The sequence below is a fragment of the Podarcis raffonei genome, chromosome 7 (assembly GCF_027172205.1).
Source record: "Podarcis raffonei isolate rPodRaf1 chromosome 7, rPodRaf1.pri, whole genome shotgun sequence".
Taxonomy (NCBI): Eukaryota; Metazoa; Chordata; class Lepidosauria; order Squamata; family Lacertidae; genus Podarcis; species Podarcis raffonei.
In genome coordinates, this window is record NC_070608.1 from 54140375 (window position 1) to 54153298 (window position 12924).

Below are 12924 nucleotides of genomic sequence, written 5' to 3' on the forward strand. Positions count from 1 at the left end.
TGAATTCCTGTGTGTGTGTGTGTGTGTGTGTGTGTGTGTGTTTCAGCTCCTCCAGCACAATTAAAACAACTTGCATTGTAATCTACAGGTGAAGATTTCCAATCAAAATAACTAGAATCAGGCAAAATAAAAATCCCCAAAGTATATTTAAAATCAGCCTACCATAGAACTATTTATTTTGGACCACCTAGAGAACTTCGGGATATGTGGTGGTATACGAATGTCACAATAAATAAACAAAAACACAACACCTGACTAATTAATCTCCATTTTCCATATAGTATGCCACCACACGACTACATAAGAATTATAACTTACAATAAAATATAAGACTGATAGCAAATAATGTTACTGATTTGAGCTTCCACATTATCAGACATGTGCGTGTCTACTTAAAAGTAAACTAATTAAGGAGAATGTGATTTATTCCTAACTACACATGCATAGGATTGCAGCCTTACAGGGCAATCATATACAAGTCTCCTCAAAAGTAGGTCCTCTTGACTGATACTGCAATCTCATGCCTCTTAGCTCAGAGTAAGCTCTATTAAAATATATGAAATTTACTTTTGTATAGGATTTTTTTGTTAACCTTTTTAAATTTATTACCATTGTTCCAGTTGATTAAATAAAAGCAGAGACAGAACTGAAAAATCAATAAAGTCCAGAATCCTTTTTCTTTTTGCCTTTTATATCAAACTAGACATGTACCAGATTTGAGATTTGAAAGTGGAAAAGCCTGTGATAAAAGTGGAACTGCGTATTTTAAAAGAGGGTTTTCCGTTTAGTATTACATTATACAAAATGGATCTGAGTGGTAGAGACAGACAAAGTGAGATACAGAGATTAGTATCTCAAGCATACTAGTATCTACTACAATCTTTTAAAATGGTAGACACATGTCCTTGGTGCTAGACAATATAAATCTTTTGAATAGTTAAAATAAGGTGGTGGGACATTTAGCTGTGCAACTGTACACATTGGCTGTAAAACAATAACAATTAAAGTTCACAAAAAGATTAGGTACACGTGGTCTGGTCTGCAACATAGCTCAATACTCTGAAGCACATACGTATCTACCACAACACACTCACAGACAAATTTTGCAGCACCAGGGCATATTGTTACTTGAGGTGAACCACCAAATAAATGGCAGTTCCCTATGCTAGGGAAGAAGGAGTGAGTGAAGATCTACATCATGAACAAGGTAGGAATAAATATCTCCATTGGCATCTGCTGCCCCTGTGGATCCTGTCGCCTGAGGCACTTGTCCCCCCCCCCCCGGTCTCATGGATGGGCCAGCCCTGCACAGCACTACCAAGCACAATTAACTGAGCTACCTGCAAATCAGAAAGTTCTTAGTTTGAGTCTCATTTCTCCCTTTAACTTATCAGGTGATCTTGGGCAAACCACTGTATACCATCCTCAGCTCCCCAAGTGTGGTTTGAGAACAACATTAGCAATTTGTCTTGCATAACTGTTGGAAGAGTTACAGGAAACTGATTATGAAGTGCTTTAAATATTTTCTAGTGTTACAGAAACAATAGCTATCAAGGCTAGTAGCCATTGATTATGTTCTGCCTCCACCATCAGAGGCAAGTATCCTACTGGATATCAGCTTCTGGAAACCACAGGAGAGAAGAATGCCCTTGTGGTCAGGTCCCATAGGCATCTGGCTGGGCACTGTGAGAACAGGACTAGAAGGACCATGGGTTTGATCCAGTAGGCTCTTATTATGTTCTAATAATAAGCCATCTTTGTCCCAGTGATAAAATGTTACTCTTTAAGTGCTGGAAAAATGAGGTATAGAAGAATGAATTCCTTGCAAGAAATTGGGGGAAAGGGAAAGGGGAAAAGTGCATTTGCTGTGCTGTGAACAAACTAGAAGGACCCACCTAAATCTAAAACACCCCTTTAGCTCAAAATGACCCATTTATTATATAGCCCAAATCATGGTTTAGAACACGTGACGGTTATTATTCTGTGTGGTGACAAATTGCTTTTCCGTCTTATAAAGGAAAATAACAGTTTACAGGTTCAATAGTGCAAGTCATATTAAGCAAAGCCTGTCTGTACAAAGTAATAAATGCTGTATTAGTAAAGCCACTTCTTTAAATTAAGTCCCCAAATCAGAGAATGGAACAGGACTGACCTTGGATCTTGGTGGTGCTCGGATGTACCATTTACAATCAACTGCCTCGGTGTCCGAAGCTTTCCCTTCTTTCCCAATTTGCACAGATTCCACAATTCCTTCAGATCCTCCCATCTCAAACTCACAAACTGAGTAACAACAATAACAACAACAAAATCAAACCCAATAAAGAAGGTGGAGGGGAAAGGAAATATATATCTATATATAGATATAGATATAGATATCTCAATTAAAATTTGAAGACTTCCAAGTGTTATGAAACACTGAACATACCAACCTGGCAATGGTTTCAAAACCCCAAGGTCCTTGAAATCCGGATCTTAAAATAAAATTAAGGAAGAAACAATTAATTTTTTTCTTCAAAAATTCAGTTGCAAACTAGCTTAGTCTTTATTTAGGGGACCCCCTGTAGAAAAGAGCTACTAATGTGCATTCAATAATGTGACTTGCTTTTAAAGAACAAAGTCACCCACTGAAGGATAATGTAGCACAATAAATTGCTCAAATAAGCTGAATTTGATTTTCTCCCCCCCCACACACACACACATTTATATGAACAACTGGCTGTGATAATAAGTTTTCCCTCCCATGAAAATAACACTTGCTAAAAGAAGACTTAGCATTAAAGGCCAGTTTCACCATTAACAGATTAGGCATTTAAATATGTATTAACACCAACAATACACATACAGTATGCTTCAGGGACAAGAAAGGTTCCTTCAGAATTTTACCCACTTTGTAGACAATGCTTTGTTTAAATGACAACCATATCAGTTACAAGAGTTGCAAAACTTACTTTCAGCTTTCGTTTATATTCAGAGAACAGGTTACAAAAATTAGATGTTTCATCTTGATACAGGATGAATGCAATGATCAAAACAGGCACAGGACTGAAATGTACAAGCTAAGGGATCACCAATTCTGTAGTATTACAAGTGTGTGATTTCTTGGAACTTATGCTTCCACAGGAAGCGTTTGGAACAGGGGCAGCGCTGATATGTAAAAGTCTTTTGAGACCACAAAGCTCTAACCATTTAATTGTCTTCTGATAGGGATCAAATGTTTAATTGATGCCTGCTGGGTCTCCAATTGGTCTCAAGAAAAAGAGTTTATGCCAGGAATGGATCTAGAGCATTCTGGTGATATATGAGATAATGGATGCTGGTGCTGAAATTTGCTAGCAAGGGTATGGGTTAAGAGGTTTTAGTGCATAGTGGAGAATCCTGTTGCCCATTACTTCAAGAAAGCAGGTGCTCAAATTATGTAGCAAGGCATTCTCATCAGTGACTGACTGCTTCAGAGACACAGAAAACCACCCCTTTGCAAAAGCCTGGGTAGCCTCCAGAATACTTTTAGAATGTTGTGAATGCTTTACCACTTAGAACTAATTTTATGCTTGCATTTTGAAATTGTTATAAGCAGCAGCCAGGTTTCAGGATACAGCATGAGGAAAAAAACCAAATCTGAAATATTTATAAATAAATATACATTTATTCACCTTTCTTCTTTGCAGGCATGTCTGATTTTTCACCTTCATAAGCAGCTATTCCTCTCTTCCCCCCCCCCCCCCATCACACACAAAAAATTGCTGGCCTAGAAAACTTGACAGAAATCTACTGGGATTCAGCCTACTAAAATTGATGATTAATACTTTTTAATTGGTTCAATGAGTTTATTAACTTTACATTGTTTGTCACCCGTCAGAATTACACTGCAGTATGTCAGCCTTGGAAATAATGTTTCAAAATGTGCAGATAAAGAAAATGCACATGTGCAATTATAGAAATTAGATACTGGAATCTGTTTAAGTAAGAGCATACAGTACAATGTGTTTATTGCATTTTATGCTTACTCTGCCTCCAAGCAGCTCAGTGTAGCATACATGAGGCCATGCCACAACTGTCCTCACAACAACCTTGTAGTGTAGGTTAGGTTGAAAGACACTGACTTACCGTATTTTTTGCAATATAAGACTCACTTTTCCCCTCCTAAAAAGTAAGGGGAAATGTGTGTGCATCTTATGGAGCGAATGCAGGCTGCGCAGCTATTCCAGAAGCCAGAACAGCAAGAGGGATCGCTGCTTTCACTGCACAGCGAACCCTCTTGCTGTTCTGGCTTCTGGGATTTTTTTTTTTCTTGTTTTCCTCCTCCAAAAACTAGGTGCATCTTATGGTCTTATAGAGCAAAAAATATGGTGCTTTATTTATTTGTTTGTTTGTTTGTTTTCATGCAATCTAGATACCAGTTGATTGTAAAAAACAAAACAAAAAACCTCAAAGCTTGGTTTGTTTGTGTTTTTTTTTAAAAAAAGTCTTAGCTCAAACCTCTCCAGTCAGATTCATAGCTAAAGAGGGACTAGAATCCAGAACTGCCCCAAAACACCACACTGTCTCCTATACCACCATCCGTACAAGTACTGTACTACTGCATCCTCCTTTCCAGAAGCAGTGCTTAGTAATTGTAAAACTGTTTCCAGAGCGATAGCTGTGATGTGCTATCATTTGTGGATTGAAAAAACACAATGGGTTTTGAATCACACTACATGTGTGAATTGGCTTAGCACATGCCTGACAGAATGTCTGGGTTTTTGTTTTGTTTTTTATGAATGGCCACTGTTAATAGCATCTGTACTTTTCTGCATTTTGTATCCTTCTGACCTCACTGTTTATGTCTCCCAGCTATGTGTCTGTGCACCTGCTACTCACTTGATACTGAGTTAGATGGATCAATAAACTGATGCAGTTCTCTGTGCAGCAGCCAAAGCCTAATTCTTTATCACTATAGTGCAATTCCACAATAAGGAAACAAAATAAAAACCTGGTAACATCTGGAATTTGCCAAACACATTTATTGGAAAGATCATATGATATTTTTTAAAAAGTTTTTTTAAAAAATATTTATATGCAGCTTTTGTGGGGGAAACCCAAAAAGTGGCTTACAACAATAAAAACTACCATCCAACATTACTAAAACCAGAATTCATAAAAACTACAATTATAGTATTCCAGCCTCTATTATAACAAAAATTAATCAGAGGACTCAGCTACATTAGTCAATATACAGGGTTATGAATGTTGTAGAGCTGAAATAGCAACTCAATTATATTTTCAATTGTGAGCTTTACAATGGTTTTTTGCAGAGCATATTCAATGCGTTTTTTTATAGCTGTGTAGATCTAGCCAGAAAAGGCCAATTGAAACAAATGAGCATTTAAAGCCTTCCCAAAATCTGAAGTGTAGCTGTTCACTGTCAATGTGCTGGGAGGGAATTCCAAAGGTCTTGTGGTCACCTATCTCACAGATCTGGGAAGTAGATACATAACTAGGGCCTCTGACTTAGATATCAAGGTCCACCCTGCTACCAGAGTAAAGGGGACATTCCACACATCTTCCTTAAAGATAGGTGGTGCAACACCAAAGTGCACTTTTCAATTACACCCATCCTGTGCTAATAAAGTGGGAACTAGGCCATTAATGCCACTAGTGGGAACACTACTATATCCCATTCACTGAGCATGTGGCTATGTGTAAGAGCATGTGGCTATTTTCCATACCTTTAACAGCAGAGCTACTTATGAAATCCTCCTCTGCTGAATTTCTTTCCATATTTGGGATTTCAATATTACTGGGAACATTAATAAGAGGGGAACTGATTAATTTTGGTATCTGGGGTTTTCACTAAAACAAGTGCACATAAAAATTGGCTGATGCTGCTATTTTCAGGGGACTAATCTGCTGCTGTTTTCACATTTTCGCAGGAAATATTATATGCTCCCATGGTGGGGGTAGCCAACGTGTTTCCCTCCAGCTATTATTGGATGACAACTCCCATCAGCCTAAGCCAGAAAATCCAATGATTAAGGATGATAAGAGTTGCATTATGTAATATATGCATTATTCACTAAATTAAAAATCTGGCATTTGGCCCCTTTAAGAGAAACAGCTATGACCCAAGAGGCCAGATCTGAGTCAGAGGTGTATCCTAGTATGAGGAATTAGATTCTATGCAGGCATACTCTTAGGCCTCACTAAGAATAAAGTCTGATTTACCATTCACTCAGTTTTCCGTGAGTTCCTGCATAAGCAGCACAAAACAATACATATCTACAACCACTTCTGCAGGACATTATGTTGGATATTCCTGTCCAGTGCTATTTTTTTAGAAAAAAAGGTGCTGGAATGCACCATGAACACCCTCCCTCTTTCTCTTAGAATGGCAATGGCTCTCACCTGAGAGGTGCTGGAACTGAGTTCTGACAAGTTCTCCCTGTAAAAAAGCCTTGCTCCTGTCCTACAGGAAGAAAAAACTTGCCAAAATTCAAAGGCTGTTGTCAGAATGTTATTTTTTTGTTTATTTATTTACTTGTTTTTAAACCCAGCAGTGGGTCAGGGTTCTAGCTACTGGAAAAGAGTAACAAACAGAGTGAAGAAATGTGTCAATTGCAAGTAAACTGTGGTTGTCCTTTCTTGTAACAGTTGAAGGCCTGTTAAAAAATAAAAAGGCAGGCAGGAGGGTAATCTGGGTTATAACCTGACAAATTTGCCTGCCTGCAGCCCATTAACAGGAATACATCATGGCTGAAGCCAGGGAATCCTGGCCTACAGGAACTGCGTTTCCCCCCTCTAAGTTTCCACTGCATAATTATAACTATTTCAAGCCCTGACAGCTTCCGAGAGACCAGCACAGTAGTCATGCAGTTTGTGAACATCTGCATTGCTGTATCAATGGTGAAATATAAATAGACAGGGAGACATCACTGAGTGCAATAGAAGTCAACTTTTCCACATCAACCACACAGTAAAGGAAAATACCACTGCAGCACATGTGAATATATTGGCCCTCAGCACCACAGCAGGATTTTACTTCATCTAATGAACTGCTTAGCAGTGAGCATAGCACGAGATAGGCAGAAATGAAGGCCCGACTATAGACTGGCTCACAATGCCATCTAGTCCCATCCTGGTGCATCGCAAAAGTCTGCTGCTCTGACTTACGGGCCACCAATGACCTAACATATGCAACAATGACTTCCAGTTAATAATGCCACAGAGTATGTCAAGAAGTGGCCACAATGATGAACTTATCTGACTTGCTGCATAATACATGCCTGAGGAGTTCACCCATCATCAAAAGCAACCAAAGTCAGAGCAAAGGCTCATTTGTCCCAGCAGGGCTTTAATTAAATCTTCCATCTGGAAGCAAGGAAGCTGCTTGGCCTGATTTTCAAAGGCATTTGTGAAGTATGTTCATTATTTTGAGGAAACAAACCATAGCTGCCCAGAACACTTTTTAATTTTTTTGCCATATCAGGACTTGATGTTATTGCAAAAGGCTATTTGTTAAAATCAAGGATGCCTTAAACCCTATAAAAAAACAAATCCAAAACAATGCCTGTAAGCATAGACTGGTAAACTAGGCAAGAAATTACATACAATATAGCTAATTACTTTTGGTTGACTTGCTGTGTGCAATTCAGTTAAGTACTGACCGTAAGTCATTTGATGTGGACACCCCACAAAGAGCCCTGGCCAACTGAGAACTTTCCAGTGTATAAAGCCATATAAAATCTGTATTTGAAAACAGGTGTTTTTAAGCACTACAGCAACAATAATGTACACTTAGGGTTGCCATACTGATTGATTAGCTGGGTTTTATCAAGTTTTGATTGACAGTTCATTTCTAGGCTCAATTCCAGCTGTTGAACCCAAATAGGCCCCAAATATCTGAAATACCACTTCTTTCTATATAGGCCCTTTAGTGTGCTAAGATCAATGGAAAGGGTCTCTTGGTAGTTCCACTGCCCTCAGAAGTTTGGGTGGTGGTGACCCAGGAGAGGGCATTGTTTGCAGCAGCCTCTAATTTGTGGAATTCCTTCCCCACAGAGGTATGTCTGGCACCTTCATTAGAGTTTTTGGTCTATGCTGAAGATAAACCTATTTACACTGGTAAATACATTCTGTTGTACCATTAATAGGTCCCAATTCCCATTGTCCTTTTTTTAAAAAATGGAAGCCTTCACCCCTTGTAGAATCAGAGATATGACGCCAAATATACAGAACCTATTCTGCTCACTCATTTTGTGAGAAATGAGCCTACTCTCTCTTTTTAAAAAAATAATATTTATTAAAGATTTTTTAAAAAATTATAAAAAAGAGAAAAAACAAGAAAAAAGACAAAACAGAAAAATAGGGAAAAAATACATCCATCATTCTCAAATTTTTAACTTTCATTACCTTCTTTCTTTGACCTCCTCCTCCTCCCCTTTCTTGTGTCCTGGTTAATAATTATCACAGCAAATCCTTTCCATATGAGCCTACTCTCACCAAGCATCATTTTTAGCTGATTAGTGAAATCATAGCTATGATTGAAATTTAGGGGAGCGGTGCTAGCTGTGTGGTTTTTAAAAAGTTTAAAAAGGCTGGCAGATCAGGGGTTACTTGAGTCGGGTTACTATGATAGGGTGAGAGAATACAACTCTGCAGACTAATCCAGTAATAATAATAATAATAATAATAATAATAATAATAATAATAATAATTTATTATTTGTACCCCGCCCATCTGGCTGGGTTTCCCCAGCCACTCTGGACGGCTTCCAAAAGACCAAAAATACACTAATATGTCATACATTAAAAACTTCCCTGAACAGGGCTGCCTTAAGATGTCTTCTGAATGTCAGGTAGTTGTTTATCTCTTTGACATCTGATGGGAGGGCATTCCACAGGGCGGGCACCACTACTGAGAAGGCCCTCTGCCTGGTTCCCTGTAGCTTTGCCTCTTGCAATGAGGGAACCGCCAGAAGGCCCTCGGTACTGTTATTTAGTCTGTTTGGTATGCAATAAGATTTACTGGCTGCATACACACCATACAGCATATTTAAATAAAGCATACCCCCCCCAAAGAGTTCTGGGAACTGCAATTTCCCCTCATAGCACTATAATTAATGTTTTATGTTTTATTATGTTTTTATATCTGTTGGAAGCTGCCCAAAGTAGCTGGGGCAACCTAGTTAGATGGGTGTGGTACAAATAATAAAATTATTATTATAAATCCCAGTACCCTTTACAAAATACAGTTCCTGGAAATCTATTGGGGGGTGTGCTTTAAATGTATAGTGTGTATTCAGATATTGTGAATGTATGTCAACCCTGCAGTCCAGACCACTGTTATTACTCTTGGCATGTAAACAACCCAGGGAAACTGGTGTCTGTAGATGCAGTCGTGACCTTGAAGTCTTCCCTAGCATTCCCAAAGTCTCTAAGCCCCCAACCCCAACTTATTGCCCCTTTGCTTATCAGGTGGTGAGAGTTTACTCCCTTGAAAAGTACATAGCTGAAGGAGGAAGTTGGAAGAATGGCTCCATTTTCCTTTCTCTTTCAGCTCTCTGTGATTTTCAAGGCTCAGATTAATTCTACTGGATCTGACGTTTATCCATGTCCCTTGGAAAAGCGAAGTTGGTGTGCATGTGTATTTCCTGTATTTCATTGGAGGAGGGCTGTTCCAAGGAACAGGGGAAAGATGTAACCAGAGGGGGTGATGTCCACGGCACTGACTCAAAAATCCAAATTTGCCGAGGGACCTATGAGGGTTGGCAAACTCTGTCTTAGCCTGGCCTTTGAAGAAGAGCAAGTTCTCTAGTTCTCCATCTTGTCCAAATGGAGAAGTCATGTCTCCCCTCCTATACAGATGCAGAGGAAAGACTGGCAGGGAAGTTGGACAACTTTGAGAATCTTCTTCTTCTTTAGTGATCACTCGTAGCCAAGTAAGATTGTCTTCCATAAACACGGTTTTAACAGTGAGTCCGTAAGTGACTGTGGAGGCCAATTCTTGATCCACACATCCTTCCACAGTGGGGACATTGGTTCCTGGGTGGGAGTTGATCATGGTGTGGATTTGCCAAGCGTGCCTTCCTCTTAGCACATTTCTCTCTTGCGTCCTGAGTTCGAGTGTCCTCACTCAAACTTTGGTAAAAGCTGTTCTCCAATTGGAGCACTCGAAGGCAAGTCTTTCCCAGTTGTTGGTGTTTATACTACATTTTTAAAAATTTGCTGTGAGACAGTCTTTAAACCTCTTTTATTGACCACCAGCATTACGCTTTCCATTTTTAACTTTTGGAATAGAGTAGTTGGACAACTTTGACAATAGTGAACAATGACAGTCCAATCTCCCAGTTTTCCAAAGATGTTAAGCTCAGTCTCCTGAAATAAATGCCTGCCTTGTGATTGGTTAAGCCTAGCAACCTGTCCCTCAAGGCCTCCTGGGCACACAGGATCATAAGTATCAATACGGTTCCTGTGTTCTTTTGTCCCTCATCCACCTACCATTATCAGAGGTGGCCATAAGAATGTGTTTTGCTACACTATGCCTATATAATCAGACCAATATTCTGGTTTGGTGTTTTGTTTTGCTTCTGCATAGGTGTACATAGCTGCTGCTTCTCCTCTTTTTATACTCCCCCTTAAATAAATTGCTTAGTTATATTTCTGGGCACACTCAAGGGTGGTTTGGTTTTCCCTGATGCCAGACTGCTTAACTTGTCTACACTGATGGTATAAATTACCTGGGGGATCAGGAGGGCTGAGGGACTGAAGTGACCAGGTAGTACACCAGGTAGAATTTGGGGGGCAGTCTCCACTACTCCCAAGTAGACCACTGTGGGTCAATGGGACTTCTGCACCCCCTAGACCTAGGTGCAGCTGGCAGTGGGGAGGACAGAGAAGTAGGACAGGTTACACATTGCTAATGAGCTACCCCACTGGGTTGTCACTGGAGTGTGGTGTTGCTGTCCTTCACAATGCCAAGCCATCTGATTTTATTTTATTTTGCTGATAGAACATTTCTGACATAAGTCTGGGTTTACTGCCTACCTACATAACATTTAACAGAAGATTCTGCCATTTTTTAAATTAAACAATCATTCATTTTCAACATGGTATTTAATAAGAAGAACAAAATGCAATACATAATGCTCATTTCTATGATGGAGCTTCTTCCTACCCAAGAGAGATTTAAACTTCCCCAGTTATATAAATCTTTTCTTAGTTCCTGCATTAATTTAGAGTGACTGTATTGAATTAAATTGTCCAGGTCCTGGAACTGGGGGGATTTTACGGGCCGATTATTACCCACTCCCAATGCTACCATTAAAAAGCTTCACAGTCCCCCATCTGCTACATTTCCCTAAAAAAAACCCCCAAAACAACAACAACACACAAGCAGAAACAACCACATGTGGTTTGTCATAATTGCTGAATAGTGCTTTAAAATGCTGCGACAGAAATTTCTACCACTTCTCCCCTTTTGATCATTTTCTAACAGTGCAGGGTTTTTATTTACAGCCAAAAATACCTACCACAAGTACCTAAGATCACAGTAAAGCCCTTTGAAATCAAGCTACCGCTCAGTTGCATGCAGAAGTGTCATGTTCAACTGACCTAAGGCAACCACATACATATCACACTTTTATCCCAGCAAAAGCATACCAACTCTCTCTCACGGTTGTTCCTCAGAGCTAGTATTCAGAGGCAAACAGCTGTCCTGACTAGCACTCATAGATACATTATGAGTTCATGAGTGCATCTCACCCATTCAAAAAAACTTGAAGTGTTTTCAGAGGAAAGTGAAAAAGATGGTGAGGAGCTTGAAGACAAAGCCCGGTGGGAAATGGTTGATGTACTTGCATATGTTTATTCTGGAGAAGAGATGGTTAGAGGTGATGTGGCAGCTATCTTAACATGTTTGAAGAGCTGTCACATAGATGATGGAAGTAATTTGTCTTATGTTGCTTCCGAGAGTGAAACCCAAACCAATAGGTTCAACTAAGAGACAGTCTTTAAACCTCTTTTATTATTTTTTTATAAAGATTTTTATTGGAGTTTTACAGAAAAGAAAGATAAAAATTCACAGAATAAAAAACCCTAGATTACAAAAAAAAAGAAAGAAACACCAAAAATACAAAAGAAAGCACAACTAATTAAGAAAAATTAAATTTAAACATAAAAAAGTTAAAACCAATCCATTTTTCAAATAACCTCAATTTCATATGCTTATGTTCTTGACCTCCTCACGCCTCCCCCCTTTTGTATTCCCATTCAAATATTTAGTTCAGCAAATTCTTACCCTTTTTCAAATGTTAAACTTTATACCATAACATATACTATATCCATATTTTCAAGCATATCAATACCTATTTTTTTTGCATAATCTTATTAACTTTTATCACTAATTACCACTTATTGCCAATCCAAGCACAATTTTAGCATTCATTAATTTTATAATATTTCTGAAGATAGTCTTTGAATTTCTTCCAGTCTTCTTCCACCAACTCTTCTCCCAGGTCTCGGATTCTGCCAGTCATTTCCGCCAGTTCCATATACTCTATCAACTTCATCTGCCACTCTTCCAGGGTGGGTAGCTCTTGTGTCTTCCAATACTTTGCGATGAGAATTCTTGCCGCTGTTGTTGCGTACATAAAGAAATTTCTGTCTTTCTTTGGCACCAATTGGCCCACCATGCCCAAGAGAAAGGCCTCTGGCTTCTTAAGGAATGTATATTTAAATATTTTTTTCATTTCATTATATATCATCTCCCAGAAAGCCTTAATCTTTGGGCATGTCCACCAAAGGTGAAAGAATGTTCCTTCACTTTCTTTACACTTCCAACATTTATTGTCAGGCAAATGGTAGATTTTTGCAAGCTTGACTGGTGTCATGTACCACCTGTATATCATTTTCATAATATTCTCTCTTAGGGCATTACATGCCGTAAATTTCA

At 38.9% G+C, this 12924-nt stretch overlaps 1 protein-coding gene across 5 annotated transcripts in view; it reads right to left on the minus strand.

The window, feature by feature from the left end:
• Positions 1-12924, minus strand: part of NETO1 (neuropilin and tolloid like 1) — a 104512-nt gene that overhangs the window by 34422 nt on the left and 57166 nt on the right. For 4 of the 5 annotated variants that reach the window (XR_008331519.1, XR_008331520.1, XM_053396630.1 and 1 more), the window contains exons 5-6: positions 2430-2471; positions 2153-2280 (exon numbers count right to left, since the gene is read on the minus strand). The exons of the other annotated variant lie outside the window; for it this stretch is intronic. Coding sequence is in view for 2 of the 4 variants with exons in the window: in XM_053396630.1 (XP_053252605.1) it covers positions 2153-2280; positions 2430-2471 (170 nt within the window). In the remaining 2 variants the exon portion in view is untranslated. The remainder of the gene's footprint in view (positions 1-2152; positions 2281-2429; positions 2472-12924) is intronic. 5 annotated transcript variants of the gene reach the window in all.